Consider the following 16280-nt stretch of genomic DNA (forward strand, 5'->3'; position numbering starts at 1 on the left):
CACTGATTTCTTCCCACTGTCATAATTGTACACCAGGAATCCAAAAGTTTCTTGATCCATTACTGATCGTTGGCCCCTATACTCTTAAAACTGGGGGCTGACAGGAATGCTTCAGTGATCTATACCTTTGATCTATCAAGGACAAAATGCAACAAATGCACATACAAATCACAGATTTCAATACAGTAACTCTAAAGATCTTGGCTTTGTGTATGTAAATACCCAGTATTGTCCAATTGCAAACCTATAGTTTTTGTACTGTGTGGTGGATCAATTGGATCTGTGTAAGTTTCATATTAAAATATATCAACTTACCTTCCCCATTATTTAACTTTTTTTTTAAGTACAGACATATGTTCTGGAAATGTACTAACGTGGTCTTTTGATGGGAGTTACCGTTTCCAAGACTGATTAGGAGCACTGCTAAAGGATGTCTCGATTCCTGGCCTAATGCTACCATCATCCCACTAACTTTATTCAGTGGATATTCAACAGTTGTGTAAATACTTAACCAGAACTATACTATTTAAATAATCCCAAAATTGAAGATTCCCTCCATAGCAATTCACATTTTAAAAAGTCCTCTTGTTTGAACCACTAAAAACTAATAAAGACCAGAGCATATTTTCAATAGGAAATATTTGACAAAACTTAAAGGCAGCAATTAAACTTCTAGGTAAAGCTAGGGTTTACTGTGCCTATGGTATGACTTTGTGCTTCAGTGTACTCTGTATGCTTAATGGATTTTGCATATGCATATCAGGCCACAAAGCATGCTGGAAGATGTACTTTTCTTAGCAAATAGAGTTTTCATTTAAACTGTTTTGCCTTTCCTTTATTTGTTGTCTTATGCTCCTTTCATGAGCAATTTCACCCTCTCCTATTTATACCCTCTGGAGTCAAATGCTATAGTGCAGGCTTTCCTGGCTCCATGCTAAGGAGTTCAAGAAGTTCCATCCTCTAGGTGGTAAATTAGCTGGAAGGACATATCCATTATTGATTCAGGAAACTGAGGCTTAAAAATATTTTGCTCCTGTTTTCAGGTGAGAATGGCAATGCCAGGCTGCCAGAGATGTCTTCTACAAAGTGCTGCTATTGCAGGTCAGTGTTAAATTGCTATGGAGAAAGTATTGTTTAGGTTCCCTATACTCCATTACCTTGTTGGAATGGCCTAAACAAAGTCGTCTAAAGTTTGTACATGCTTAGAACCTCTGAGTTGAACAAAATATCAGCCAATGCAATCTGGTAGTGTCCCATAGGGAATTTGTTTTTTAAACTGTTGTACTTTTAAAAATTATTGGCCTACTTTTTGTAAGAAAAAGTTACCATGTTCTACCTACAAAATTTCTGTTTCCTACATCAGGCATCGTGTGACCTTTCAAGGTGAGATGGTCGGCTAATGCTGAATTAGGGGAAGTTTTTATTGTGAACACATGACCACTAGGAACTGGAATGATGGTGCTTAACCTCTACAACAGTTATCCTGCAGTCCGAGTGCAGTTTGTGGGCAGTTGTGCCATGGTCTGGGCCCATACCTGCGAGGGGGACAGGATTAAGACTTCCCTGGTTGTCTCGCAGGCAGAACTTGTTCTTGAAAAACTTACTTCCTCTAGATAAAAGGTGTTACTGTGGAAACCCATATGCCTAGCTATGCCTGTCTTTCTGTAGGATATGTTGAACACTCTTTGTTCCAGTCCTACTCAGATCTGCTCCCTGATCTTTTTCCATTACAATAATGACTGTCAATGCTGCATCTTGCTCTTGTCCTGATCTAGAGAACTTCATTAATTTTTCTTCAAATTTCCACCCATCCCTTACCTTTTCTTGGTCCATATCTGACTCTTCTCTTGGACTTCTCTATCTCTGAGGATAGGTGTCTACAGACATATTACAAGGCTCACTGACTCCCACAACTACCTGGATTATACTTCCTCCCATTCCCTTCTCTGACTCCGTCGCATCTGCTCTAATGGTGCCACCTTTCAAAATGACTTTTTTTCCTCAGCCAAAGGTTCCCCTCCACCATGGTTGATAGATCCGTTTCCCGTGATTTGGCCCTTACGCTCCTTCCCCCTCTCAGAACTGTGATAGGGCCCCCATTCTCATCTTCAATTTCACTGGCATCCACATTCAGCACATCATCTTCCTCCAACCTAGTATACTGTATTAGCTGCTGATAGTGCAGCCCCCTTTAAATCAAGATGATAAATTGCAGATTAGGTAACCACTTTACCGAACACCTCCATTCTATCTACAAGTGCGACCCCAAGTTCCATGGCGCTTGCCACTTTAATACCCTGTGCCTCTGACTTCTATGTCTTTTACCCTTCAATGCAAGCTCAAGGAACAGCACCTTATCTGTCAAGGCAATTTGCAGTCCTCTGGCCTTAATATTGACTTTAATAACTTGAGACCTTAACTTCAGCTCCCACTTTCTCTTTGGCAGGAAGTATTGGCATTGTGGGATGGATCTACCACCTTTCTGGCGGAGTGGTCTGTACCATTCATGTAACATTGAATTGACAGCATAGAAACAGGCCATTCAGCCGAACAGATCTATTCTCCGTACGAGTCTCCTCCTTTTTGGCCTATCCACGCATTCTTCTATTCCTTTCTCCCTTGTACTTGTCTAGCTTCACCTTAAATTCATGTATGTCATTCGCCTCAACCACTCCATGTGGTAGCGAGTTCCACATTCTCACCGCTCTGAGTAAAGAAGTTTCTCCTGAATTCCTTATTGGATTTATTGGTGACTATCTTATTTAAGGCCCCTAGTTTTGTACTCCCCCACAAGTGAAAATATCTTCTTTACGTCTACCCCATCAAACCACTTCATAATTTTGAAGACCTCTATCCGGTCACCCCTCAGAGGTGTTTAAAGTTATGAAGTCATTCGCTAGGATAAACCTAGTGAAGATGTCTCCACTTGTGAGATGTCCAAAACTAGGGGCCATAAATATAAGATAGATGTTGACCCTTTTTTTCTTCTCCCAGGTTCCTGAACCACTGGAGCTTGCTTCACTTTACCAGTTTTTTATGCTTGCATTTCTACCTATCTTACCCTCCAGCTCCTGAACTATTAACACATTCTCCATATCTCATAACTGTCTTTAATTTCTCTCATTATGTCTCATATTGTCTCATGCTAATATCACCTGCATTTAACCATCTCCTATTTTCCACTTGCACTTTACAGGACATTCTATTTCTTCTTGTATGTGTGTGTATTATTCCACCCCCTTCCCGTTGTTCTTTTTCTTTTTAAATGCTGTTCGTCTATAGTAACATCCAGTTCTGATTAAAGGTCTACACCTAAAACATAACTTGCCTGTTCTCTCCATAGATGCTGCATGACCTGCTGAGAGTTTCCAGCATTTTCTGATTTTGTTTCAGATTTCTTGCTTTGTGTTTAAATAGTCTGAATTTAGTTATAATGTTGCTAAAATGTATAATGGCACAGTGTTTTTTTTTAAATCATTGGAATGATTTGAGTGAACAGAACATTCTTGTTTCAGTGTAAACCTGTCAGAAGAAAATTTATTTTGTACAATTACGTTATTAACTGTTAAGATGGTTCTATTGCATCATTCAGGTGAGTTTCCTGCAGCCAGACATCAACAGTTTGAGTGAGTTGGTCCCAGGTGCTCATTCTAATATGACGTTTCATATTTTTTTTTATTCATTCATTGGATGTGGGCGTCACTGGCAAAGTCAGCATTTATTGTCCATCCCTAATTGCCCTTGAGAAGGTGGTGGTGAGCCGCCGCTGCAGGCCATGTGCTGAAGGTACTCCCACAGGTAGGGAGTTCCAGGATTTTGACCCAGCGACGATGAAGGAACGGCGATATATTTCCAAATCGGGATGGTGTGTGACTTGGAGGGGAACGTGCTGGTGGTGGTGTTCCCATGCGTCTGCTGCCCTTGTGCTTCTAGGTGGTAAAGGTCGCGGGTTTGGGAGGTACTGTCGAAGAAGCCTTGGCGAGTTGCTGCAGTGCATCTTGTAGATCGTACACACTGCAGCCACGGTGTGCCAGTGATGGAGGGAGTCAATGTTTAGGGTGGTGGATGGGGTGCCAATTAAGTGGGCTGCTTTGTCCTGGATGATGTCAAGTTTCTTGAGTGTTGGAGCTGCACTCATCCATGCAACTGGAGAGTATTCCAATATACTCCTGACTTGTGCCTTGTAGATGGTGGAAAGGCTTTGGCGAGTCAGGAAGTGTCACTCGCTGCAGAATACCCAGCCTCTGACCTGCTCTTGTAGCCACAGTATATATGTGGCTGGTCCCGTTAAGTTTCTGGTCAATGATGACCCTCAGGATGCCGTTAAATGTCATGGGGAGGTGGTTAGACTCTCACTTGTTGGAGATGGTCATTGCCTGGCACTTGTCTGGCGCGAATGTTACTTGCCACTTATTGGCCCAAGCCTGGATGTTGTCCAGGTCTTGTTGCATGCGGGCACGTACTGTTTCATTATCTATGGGGCTGCGAATGGAACTGAACACTGCAATCATCAGCGAACATCCCCACTTCTGACCTTATGACAGAGGAATATAATCGAATGAAATTGCATGTAATTTTACCTTAATGATGCTTTTAAATTCAGTCTCTTCTCGTGTCCTTTTCTTCCATTCGTTCTCCCTCTCAACCCTATCCTCGATTATCACTTGTTCATATGTCAAATACTGAAGGGATAGAATGGTAAAATATTAGCAGACATTTACCTTTTCTTTCCCTTTATTAATTTGAATAAAATAATGAAGAAGCAGCCTAGTCCAAAACCTGTTTCAAAAATTCCAGTGGATCAGCAGTCTCATAATTGTCAGGATATTTGGTCGCTGTGCTCCTTGAGCAGTACAATGAAAGAATGATGTGCATTTATTTAATGTGTCTCATAAATATCTCAAAACAATTCACTGCAATGAATGTTCTCAGAAAATAAAGACAGTCATTCTATGTAGTTCTGCAGTCCTAAATTTAGAAGCACATGTTGGATCCCTGCTCCGTTCTCCAAGCTTACCGAACTTCCTGTTTCCCAGCCATGGGGTGGGGATTTACTGTGTATAATTGGAAGGAGTGAAAGAACTTGCATTTATAAAGCACATTTCATGCCCTCGGGATAACCCAAAGTATTTCACATTAAATTGTTTCTTTCTCAAACACACAGCTTGGATTGTTACGTTAATAGCCTAACCATTTTAACACTTGGTGCATTTTTATCTGCGCTTGTACAGTAGAAAACTATCCGAGGCACAGGAAAAGAAGTTAGGAAAATTCTGATCATGATGATGTGTAAAAAGTAGATTAGTGGCATTACCTTTTCTGAGTATTCCCTGAGCCGTTGTAAATCACTGGTCTTGGATGTTTTCAGAGCAATCAGATCACTTTGCTTTGTTTCAACGTCTTTATCGTATTTTTCCATCCAAAATTCCAGCTTTTCTTCCAGTTCCTAATTGACAAACAGAGAAAGAGTGGAGAGCAATAAAAGTAGAACTCCAACGTACTTTAATCAACAGAAAAATTAAGCAGATTCCAGAATGTTCAAAATATTTAAAGGTGGAATATTATGGTTATTTTTTCTCTTGTCTTTTCACAAATGTTTTATCTATTTATTAAATGCTGGTACTACATTAGATATAATGCTGAAGTATATTTCATCAGAGATAGCATTCTAACAATAATAAACAGACAAGATAATGGTCTAGATGGTGTTTTTAGTGTGTCTTTCAACTTTACAGTTTAATGGATATTTTTGCCTTTTTATAGTTCATTTATTTTCAGCCCCCAATTTATCCCATTTAACAATGAAGTTATATTTAAAGCAATAGCTTTTTTTCTTCCCCCTCCTCTCTTGAATGCTTTCCCTCTTAGGCCACAGCTGGAGTACTGTGTGCAGTTCTGGTCGCCACACTACAGGAAGGATGTGATCGCTTTGGAGAGGGTGCAGAGGAGATTCACCAGGATGTTACCAGGGCTGGAGCACTTCAGCTATGAAGAGAGACTGGGAAGATTGGGTTTGTTTTCCTTGGAGCAGAGGAGGCTGAGGGGGGACATGATTGAGGTGTACAAAATTATGAGGGGCACAGATAGGATGGATACTAAGGAGCTTTTTCCCTTCGTTGAGGGTTCTATAACAAGGGGACATAGATTCAAGGTAAAAGGCGAGAGGTTTAGAGGGGATTTGAGAAAGAACTTTTTCACCCAGAGGGTGGTTGGAGTCTGGAACTCACTGTCTGAAAGGGTTGTGGAGGCAGGAACCCTCACAACATTCAAGAAGCATTTGGATGAGCACTTGAAATGCCATAGCATACAAGGCTACGGACCAAATGCTGGAATATGGGATTAGAGTAGACAGGGCTGATGGCCGGCGCGGACACGATGGGCCGAAGGGCCTCTATCCGTGCTGTATAACTCTATGACTCTTGCAGGGGTACATTTCTATAGTTTCTGGATACCCTGCATTACTTTGTCCAAGGGATTATTCTTGGAACTTAGGAGTGAGGCCTAGATTTTCCAATGAGTGTTATTTTAGTTCTGGCATTAAAATAACACCAGTTGGAAAATCTAGACTTGAGTATTGGTAGACTTTGGGAGGCCAAAGACCCAATTATGTCTATTCACATCTATTTCCAATGGGGATCAGTGGACGACAGTCATAAGTGGGAATGTGGACCAATTTATCCCTCAAGCCAAGGGCCAATTGTTGTGCATCTGCCAACATCTTCTGAGATCAGTTAACTCCATACAGAGTAGGGATTGAATCTGGGACTTTCCTGGTCTGTATAGTTCAGCTTCTTATTGCCTTAACCAGCTGAGCCATCGGAGTGCTTTAGCATTAACTTCAATTCTTGTTTTTTTTTCTAGTTTTAGTTTCCTGTTACATAACATAATTGCAGAACCTCATGGGATTTTGTGAATGATATGTGCTTCAATTAAAAAAAAATAGCAAAATGAAAACCACTTGAGTAAGAAAAAACTTGGTGAAAGATTCACAGCAACCTGACCACAACTTAATGTTCTGAGAATTGGCAGTAAGTCTTGCTGGGCTACTGCTGTATAAGAAACAAATGGCCAGTCTTTATGTATGAGCCCAGGCAGTTAGTGTCAACAAAGTATTTGATGTCTGACATTACAACCAACTCCAATTTTGTACATGCTTCTGGCAAGGTTCTCTTAATCAATCAGCAGGAAACTTGGCTGATTATTTCTTCCTTCCAAGCCCTGGAATGACACAGCCATTGTAGCGCTGCCCTGTTTGAGATATTAAACAGCCTGTGAAATTAATTCATTGTTTTATAACAATGAAGAATGGAAATCGAGAAGAAACAGAAAAAAATTAGTCATTTCAGGAATGTTGTATTATAGGTTAGAAGGCACCAACTGTCCTAAACTGGACTTGGATAAGGCAAAATGTTGTGGTCATAAGGGGGATACATTTTTAGAAAGCATCCAGGACTACTTCCTTAATCAGTGTGTTGCTTGTCTAGCAACAAATTATGCAATGCTAGAATCAGTTGTGGGTAACAAAGCCAGACATGTAAGCTTCTGAAAGTAGTGTTTATAACCTAATTTGGTTCACATTGAAAATAGATAAAGAGGAGAAAATGTGAAATTGTTGCTTTGGAGATTTGCTAATTTTAGTGGCATGAAAGGACAGCGAACCCAAATAAATTGGTGGATTAAATGACAGATCAAACAGTGGACCAGCAGTGGGAGATATTTAAAGACAAGATGGGTAGAGATTTTCAAAATTCTGAAAAGTTTTGAAGGTAAATAATGAAAGATTGTTTTCACTAGTTGATGAATTAGTAATAGTGGGGCATAAGGATAGATCAACAACTGAGATTTCTAAAGGAACAACGGGGGATGCTAGAGGATTTTTCCCCCCACACCTTAGGACATGGATTGCATTAGCACAAGTGGCTATTAAAACTCTGTATATAATTTTAAAAGTAATTGAATAAGTTTTAAAAGGAAAAATATAAAATGAAACGGAAAGAGCAGGAAAATGGGATTGTAATAGATAGCTCAGATTAAAACACTAGCACCAGCACAGATACAAATGGGATTTTTTTTAATGCTGTAATTCCTTTTATCAATACTATCACACAATTTAGATGTGGTACTTCAAATAGTTTGTAGGTAAAAATGTTAGACTTTTGGATTTTTTTTTAACGAATTTTCCATTTTTGCACTGTACACATGAAGAAACTATCCACTATTCTGTGAGCCAGGCATTTGTGATTGATAATGTGCTTGACTGCACTCAATAGTTTGTGAAAATGGAGATTCTCAGATATGTGTATTGGCATGATTGGCTGTTCCATAGCCAGCAGCACCATTTTATGTAACTCTCAAGATGCAGCGGTTTTCGCTATATGACACTGTGAATTTTAGGATCTTTGAACCTGGAATTTCCTTTCAAAACATGACACATCTGAGACTGTTTCAGGATATCTAAGCTATCTCCCTTTACCGCTCCATGTCTCAAACCCATAAGTTGGTATGTGTACCATCCCACTAAGCCTCCACAAGGTCAGGATAAATTCAAAATTGCTCCTGTAATTCAGGCATATTCACCTTTTTTATCTTAAAGTACAGTTCTTTACATTTAATTTGAGGGACTCGGTTACTTACTGCTTGATGTTGCTTCAGGAACCTTTCAATCTCCAAGTGAATCTGAAACTCCTGATCAATTTTACTTTTCAAGAGCTGGTTAACGAAAAGCAAATTTAATGGAATGTAAGAGATTTTAAAATGTTGACTTGGAAATACGCCATCAATATTTTACTATTTTTAAAAAATTTAAACCCTTTTAATATAACCGTTCTAATCTCCGTTCCAGCGTTAACGTTAATACCACATTATATTCACGTGAACTAACTGTGCTTACTGAGACAGCCAAGAAGCACGGGACATTCGTACAATGTTCATATCGACTAGGTGTAGGTTCCGTTCATTCCCCACCCCCGTACTCTGTGTACAACTTGTCTTTAAGCATTTAGGAAAAAGTTCTCCATTTAGCCACCAGTATACAGTGGAGTGAGGTTATGGAGTATGCTTTTACTTAATTTCGTGTGTAAGGATGGAGACCCTCACTGGCAAGATTAAAAACAAAATCTACCTCCTTATTCAAGATGCTAAAAATGATAACTGGGGAAGTTTGTCAGCTGGAACAAATTTAAACTGGTTATGTAAACAGCTAATTACAATATGAGTCTTTTATGTAATTGTAATTGAAAATTAACTTTTTTTTAAATTACAGTGAGAGCGCTACTTTGGTAGCTCACTGGGTAAATGAACCGCCAGATGTAGTACTGAACCATACAGAGCAGGATTGTCACAGGTGTAATCCCTGTTCTGTCCTGAGTTGGTTGATCTTAGCCAGGTTAGCAGTCAGAACACCACAGTTGATCTCAATGTCCCCTTGCCAAGGAGGCGAAAGGTCAGCCAGGGTCCCTGCTCCTGATCACTATCTAGTAGCTGGAGCATAGACCTGTACTGGTGCCAGCATCTGGAGCACAGAATGTATAGGTGTCAGTATCACGAGCATTAGATCTAGCAGAGACTGAGAAAGATCAGCACCAGAAATGGCATGGATGGATCAGAATCTGGACTGTTGTTTCACTGCTTTAAACTACCAAATCTTTCTGGCCTCAAAATGTCAGTACAGTTAAATTTGAGTTCCCTTTCTTTTTCTGACCTGAATCTCTCCCTGCAGCTTGTTCTCCTCATCAGCACATTTATTTTGTGTCTGCAAGACCTGCAGTTCTGCGTTTTTCTTCATGTACTTCCCTTCCATAGTGGTTTTTGCCTTCATCTCTTGCAATTGGTCTTTTAGGTGGGCGATCATCTCATTTTTATGCTGGTCAGAAAAAAAATGTAGACAGGGGTCAGTGGTTGCAATTACTTTAGATCTCTGCAATTACTTCAGTGTATGATCAATAACCTGAGTACATAAGGTTGTATTTCTGTTTTTTAAACTAATTTGTGTCCAAGATGATGGTGTTTTTGTGTTCTGAGGACCGGGTTGAAGTTGCCTGAATTTTCATTCACTCCATCTAAACTGTTCAAATTGCAATTGCAGAGAACAAAGCTGTGTCTTCCCATTTCATCATGAATGCAGTGATCTTCACCCCTCTTTGAACTGAACTGGCCAAGTTGTTGAGGCGAAAGCAGATGATTGTAATGTTGTGTCATTGTCACCCATTCCCCGAATAAGTTTTTTAAAGGTGGAGACACCTGTCTGCAATTGCCCTAAACACATCACTCTGTTGTCAGAAAATTGCAATTTGTGATGCTTCACCTCCTACTTAGTGGAAATTATAGTTCCAAAACACCAGGTTTCACCGGTAGCTGGAAGTGATATTGAGTGCATTTTCCTCTGTGTGTAAAGTTAAACAAAGACTCTTCACCGATCATTGGCTTATAAAAACAGCTTGGTTAAAGATTTTTTTCTTTAACTTTACACAGAGATCTGACCAGAGCTGTGATTAAAACTGAAATCACTGAAACAATTAAAAACAAATCACTGATTATAAGCTAAAGTACTATAAATAGTAAAATTCCACATTGCCTTAATTTATTTGGAAAAATACCTAATTATCCTTTTAATTTGCAAAAATATTGGAAGTTTCTCAAGCTGCTCTATTAACAGGCTCATGAGCAGAGTTCTCTAGTAGAGAGCATGAAAGATTTCACATAAGGAAAAGCTCAGAACCTGTTGTTCAGCCTCCTTTTCTCTTTGTAAATTTTGCAGCTGTTTTCTCAGAACTTTAATTTTTCTTCTGCCTTCTTCTTCCCTGTGAAATGTAAAAAAAAGTGTAAGTACAACATGAAGACATAGCAGCATTTACTATTAGCCCCAAAAACCTGCAACAACTCACTGATTAACAAATTTGTAAGACTAAAATTAACTTTACTTTTGTAACTTCCACTATTGCAATTAGGATTGAGTGAAAATCCAGATAGGAATCCAAACTCGGTCAGGTTTTTATTTTATATAGCCAGGCCCAAGCAAAGTTTTGGATTTCGGTGAGCTTGATCTGCTTTTAAAAATGTGCAATTTGTCCTTTTGGCCCAAAAGCTCGAACCTCTGTTTTCAAACTCAACCAAAAGTCAGAACTATGGCCGAGTCACTTATTCTTGGCATACTTTAATTTGTTTATATTTTGGAGCATTTCACCAACCAGTTGGTTTAATGTTTTAACACTCTGTTCACCAGGGTAGGTAAGCTGCCAGTAAACAGTTTTCAAATTCCCTTCATCATACTATCACATTCCCATCCTTCAGAGAGTGTTTGTAGGCAGTCTCTTGAGTACCACAGGGAACAACATCTCATCATTTTTTATCTACAGAGTACGTAAGAGTGCCCTGGCGACTGCAGTGGCAGAATACGGAATTTCTATCCATTGGTGCAGAGTTAGAATGCCAGCTTCCACAGTTACTCAAAACCAACTCATGTCAAGGGTCAGTATTGCCAATTGACATCTGAACCATTAGATGGAGCATTTCTCTGGGAGAAGGATATATGCAGAACCCTCCCGCTTAACAAAATTGAACTTCCTGTCCGAATTAATCATGGTGTAATACTGGCAGAAGATGCGAGGAGTTCTGCAGCTGCCACGACTGTCCAAACTTCTCAGCCGAATGCGGCAGCAAAGCAATGGGAAGCACCAACAGCACGCATCAAAAAATGGGGAAATTCGAAGATGCACCTTTGATGTACTTTAGTCTGATTTGATTTTAGAACAATGTTAACCAATAGAATTCTGTATACTGTTCCTCGTCCCTTATTTAACACAAATTACCTATTTGCCACACTGTTTTAATTGAAAAGGGTGAGGCAAAGTAAGAGAACTACAGCTGGTAACACATGTCCCTGTACTTGTGCGTTACCCTAAAGTGTACCATGGGTGACAGAGCTAACCTGATGATAACATTTTGGGTGTTGATTTTTTTCTTTTTCTCCCTCTCGATAACATTCAGTAGAGTCAGAAATGTTCCAGAAGAATTCAGCTCCTGCAAGGTGTCATTGATCACTTCCGAAGCAAACTGCCTATTATCAGAATGAAAACTATTAATAAATCAACAAACAAGGATATACCAGGGCATACCCACTTTAAAGTAAAGGTATGTATTACGAACTTAAGTCTTCTGCAGGTATCTACTTGGGTTCAGTGATGTTAGTCACTCCCTTAAGCGGTCTGGCTGCCTTCTCCAGAAGTTGACTCCCACTGTCTTTTATCTGCTAGTGCAGGTAGGACATTGGAATGTAACAATGAAATTCCTCTGCGATCTAGATCGGAAGGCTTTGTCTTAAACACGTGCTCCTTTAATCTGTCCGAAGGCCAATACCAGGTGAGGGGTTTGTAAGCTGCTTTATTCCACAGTAGGCAAAACAGAACAATGAGTACGATGAAATTCATTTGGTAATCAGTACAATTTCTATTTGTGACTGTTATGAAAAAAATAGAGAACACGTAATTCCAATAACCCACTTCAGAGAATCTTATTTTAACATAAAAAGGATATCCCCTCTTCTCAGTTATGTCATAACAACCAAAGCAGAAGTTGCTTCTCCCCCACAGCTGCTTTGACTGACTTCTGGGGGCTGATCTTCGGATGGCGGAGCAGGTGCGTGGGGGGCTCCTAAAATCGTAGAAATCCGGAGCGGGTTCGGAGCCTGTTCCCCGGTGACTCGTTCGGGTGCACGCGCGCCTCCCGAATACAGGAGTCCTACCGGCAATTAAAGCCGGCGGGATGATAATTTACATACTTTTACACATAGTTAAAGTACTTGAGATACCTGATTGAGTAGACATTTTGGCAGGGGTGCAATTTTGAAGGATCCTCAGCGTGTTTCCCGTGCTGTGGGAAACACTCCCTGTTGCAACTGACATGTTTCAGCCAGTGGGAGATGCAAATGATTATTTGACAGGTGGGGAGAAAACCTAATTTATTGTAGCAGGGCACTCTTGTCACTTCAGACAAAGTTTTGGCTGCGAGACCTTTGTGTTTTCACTCAAAATTATTAACTTCCACCCAAAACTCTGCTATGCAAACATATTTACCTACTTTGCGGACCCCCTTAAACTCACACCGTCAAGATGGGAGACGCCATGGCTGCATTCATCACTTCATCTGAGGACAAGCAACATCACCAGCCTTGCCAGGCACAGCGTCCACCTCCCACGTGCAGCTCCACAACACAGTGCTGCACCACAGGCACCTGTACAAGAGCACGGAGGGCAACAATAGAGAGAGCGACATTGCAGGAAGCACTACCCTCGCAACAGGGTCTACAGACAGAGGCTCAGCTTCTTGGACCTCTCTGAGGAGCAGTGCATACGGAGGCTCAGAGTCAGCCACCAGGTAGTCGCGGACATCTGCAGCCTCCTTCATGCCGAGCTGCTCCCAGCTGGGCCGAGCAGCATCCCCTTACCCGTCGCTGTCAAAGTCACCGCTGCCCTCAACTACTTCGCCTCCGGATCATTCCAGGGTGCCACCGGGGACATCGTCGTGGTGTCTCAGTCGTCTGCATACAAGTGCATATGGCAGGTCACTGACTACTTGTTTCGCAGGGCCTCGCACTACGTCAACCTCCCTATGGATGACCTCAGCCAGACGGAGAGGGCAGTGGGATTCCACGCTGCGGCTGGCTTCCCACGGGTGCAGGGTGTAATCGATTGCACCCAAATAGCAATACGAGCATCTCCACGCAAGCCAGAATTGTTCATCAACGGGCTATCGTTCCATCAACACTCAGCTCGTTTGTGACCACCGCAAGAGATTCCTTCACATGTGCGCCAGATACCCTGGTAGCTGCCACAATTCCTTCATCCACTGGGAGTCCAACATATCCCGCCCCTCTTCCATGCACCGAACACCCGCGAGGGCTGGCTCCTCGGGGACAAGGGATACCCCCGACACACGTGGCTCGTGACACCTCTGAGGAACCCCACCACCGAGCAACAGCGTCGATATAATGACAGTCACATCGCTACCAGGTCTACAATTGAGCATGCTATGGGGTGCTCAAGATGCGTTTAAGGTGCCTTGATCGTTCTGGGGGAGTGCTTCAATATGCACCAGACAGAGTGGGACATATTATAGTTGTGTGTTGTGCCCTGCACAACATGGCACAACAGAGAGGGGTGCCGCTTGAGGAGGCCCCATCCACATCTGCCTCCCACATTGAGGAAGAGGAGCAGCCCATGGGCAGAGCAGCGGCTCACCTGGCTGCTCGTGAGGCCAGGGAGTCACTGATATGTGAACGGTTCTCCTAACATCGGACAATGTGAAGAGTCACCACCTGGATAGAGAAGTGGCCACACCAGCCCCGCACAAAACAGTCCTGCAACTGCATATACGCCCACTGTAGAGTGACCCAATTGGTGGCATCAGGTGGGGCGTTCATGGTGAACCTCCATGAAAAAGAGCCTTATTACAGAAGCCAGTCAAGCATAGCCAAGATGTGGCAGTGGTTGTGACAATAATAATATTTAATGTGCGTTTAACAAAAAGCAAATATAAATTTAAAAATTGACCAACCGTCAAGCCCCCTTGTGCATCCCCTTTGTGCTTACAAAACCTTCGCCTTTCGCTTCCGACTACTTCTACATCCCCTGTGGCTGCAGCAGAGGTAGTGGCAGGTTGCTCTTGTTCATGCCCTGACCGATTAGATGCTTTGGGGCTACGCCCTCTGGGTTTCGGTGCCCGTGAGGGCTCCTCCAAAGACTGCTCCACCTGCACCTGTGCAGGAGCAGACTCGGCCACCTGGAGAGGAGGCAGCATTGCAGGTACTGGTTGAGAGGGGGGCAACGGGTGGGATGTGGGGACGCTTTGAGTGGCGTCCCCACTTCCATGTCCCCTTTTGCCATAATCCCTCCCCTGGGCCAGGCCCACACCACTCCTACCACACTGTTGGACAACAGTTTGGAGGATATGTGAAGCCTTGGAAGGCTAATGCTAGAGTATCTGCCCACCTGTCTAAGGCGGCAGAATGTTGTTCACCCTGAGTCCGAATGGCTGTTGTCAAGGCCTGAATGGACTCATTTGTGAGCCGTGCTTGAAGCTCCATGGAGGCTAGCCTTCTCTCCATCGCAGACGTTTCCGCACTTACCCGCGACACTATCCCAGAATGCCCTTACGTCCCTGTGACAGTATCTGAGTTTCCCTCCTTTACCTGTGCCACCATTCCACTTATGCAGGAGTTGGACTCCTCCATCCTCTGTGCGATTGTGGAGTGCGCGCATGGGACCTGTTCCAGCACCTCGCAAATGTGCTGCTGTCCTTCAATCATTCTCCTTTTAAAGGATGACCCCAGGGTTCAGCATCTGTGTCCAGCTGAGCAGAGCCTGGAGACGAGCGCTCCCTCCGACGTGGACTCTCCACAGCTGCCCCTGCCACCAGTGTCTGCTCATGCTCACGTGTGTGGTAACTCACCATGTGAAAATGTGAAACCCCAACTAACTGCGGACAGGGACCCACCGAGGTGTGTGTATCTGCGCTGGTGAATGGCTTGCTCAGATGTGACTCTGCACCGTCAGAGGCCGGCAGGTCCTCTGAGGAATTGCCCTCCGCCGTCAGCGGTCGCTGAAGCCCCTGTAAGAGAACAGAAGGCAATATTAAGCACGATGACAGATGTTGAGGTGCTGAAGATGGCAAGGCATATTAACATCAATTCATATTGTGTGTGCTGAATGTTAAAGTTCTGTCACCAGACGTTTGTCGGGTGCCAGTCTCGGCGTCCCCGACGGGCAGGCACTTGAGGGTGCGACTCAGCTCCAGCTCCTCCTGCTCCACATCTGTGAGCACGACTATCTGTTGCGGCCCCCCTCCGGTCCTCACCCTCTCCCATGCATTCTGAGCTCTCTTCTCTTATAAGGGGAGAAAGTACAGACGCGTGAGTGAGTGATGGTGACGTGGCCAACTGATGAATGCATTGGTCTGGGTGCGGCTGACTGTGAAAGAGATGCATCATGGGGTGAGTATGAGAATTGGGTTGAGTGGTAGTGGTGGGGTGAGTACTGAGGAGGTGAAGAACTGCAGGTAAGTTGAGGATGAGTTTTCAGTGGGTGTGAGGAGCGATGTGATGGAGAAGTGTTGGCAGTGCAGAATGAGTTGGGTGGTGGGGGAGGTGATGTGGAAGACGGAATGTAGGAGAATGAGTAAGTGTACTCACTTTGGCTGACCTAGTTAGGTCATTGAAGCGCTTCCTGCACTGGATCCAGGTGTGGGAGATGTTGCTACTGCAGGTGATCTCCTCTGCCACCTCAAGC

At 42.9% G+C, this 16280-nt stretch overlaps 2 protein-coding genes across 3 annotated transcripts in view; one reads left to right on the plus strand and one right to left on the minus strand.

The window, feature by feature from the left end:
* rpl35a (ribosomal protein L35a) overlaps window positions 1–16280 on the plus strand; it is a 290790-nt gene that overhangs the window by 251661 nt on the left and 22849 nt on the right. The window lies entirely within an intron of this gene.
* iqcg (IQ motif containing G) overlaps window positions 1–16280 on the minus strand; it is a 35916-nt gene that overhangs the window by 1780 nt on the left and 17856 nt on the right. Inside the window, exons 4-9 of one of the 2 annotated variants that reach the window (XM_067994622.1) lie at window positions 11927–12055; window positions 10718–10799; window positions 9701–9862; window positions 8635–8709; window positions 5315–5446; window positions 4581–4682 (exon numbers count right to left, since the gene is read on the minus strand). In XM_067994622.1, the coding sequence (XP_067850723.1) occupies window positions 4581–4682; window positions 5315–5446; window positions 8635–8709; window positions 9701–9862; window positions 10718–10799; window positions 11927–12055 (682 nt within the window). The remainder of the gene's footprint in view (window positions 1–4580; window positions 4683–5314; window positions 5447–8634; window positions 8710–9700; window positions 9863–10717; window positions 10800–11926; window positions 12056–16280) is intronic. The other variant, XM_067994623.1, reaches the window with a different exon arrangement.

Source organism: Heptranchias perlo, chromosome 13 (genome assembly GCF_035084215.1).
Source record: "Heptranchias perlo isolate sHepPer1 chromosome 13, sHepPer1.hap1, whole genome shotgun sequence".
NCBI classification, from domain to species: Eukaryota; Metazoa; Chordata; class Chondrichthyes; order Hexanchiformes; family Hexanchidae; genus Heptranchias; species Heptranchias perlo.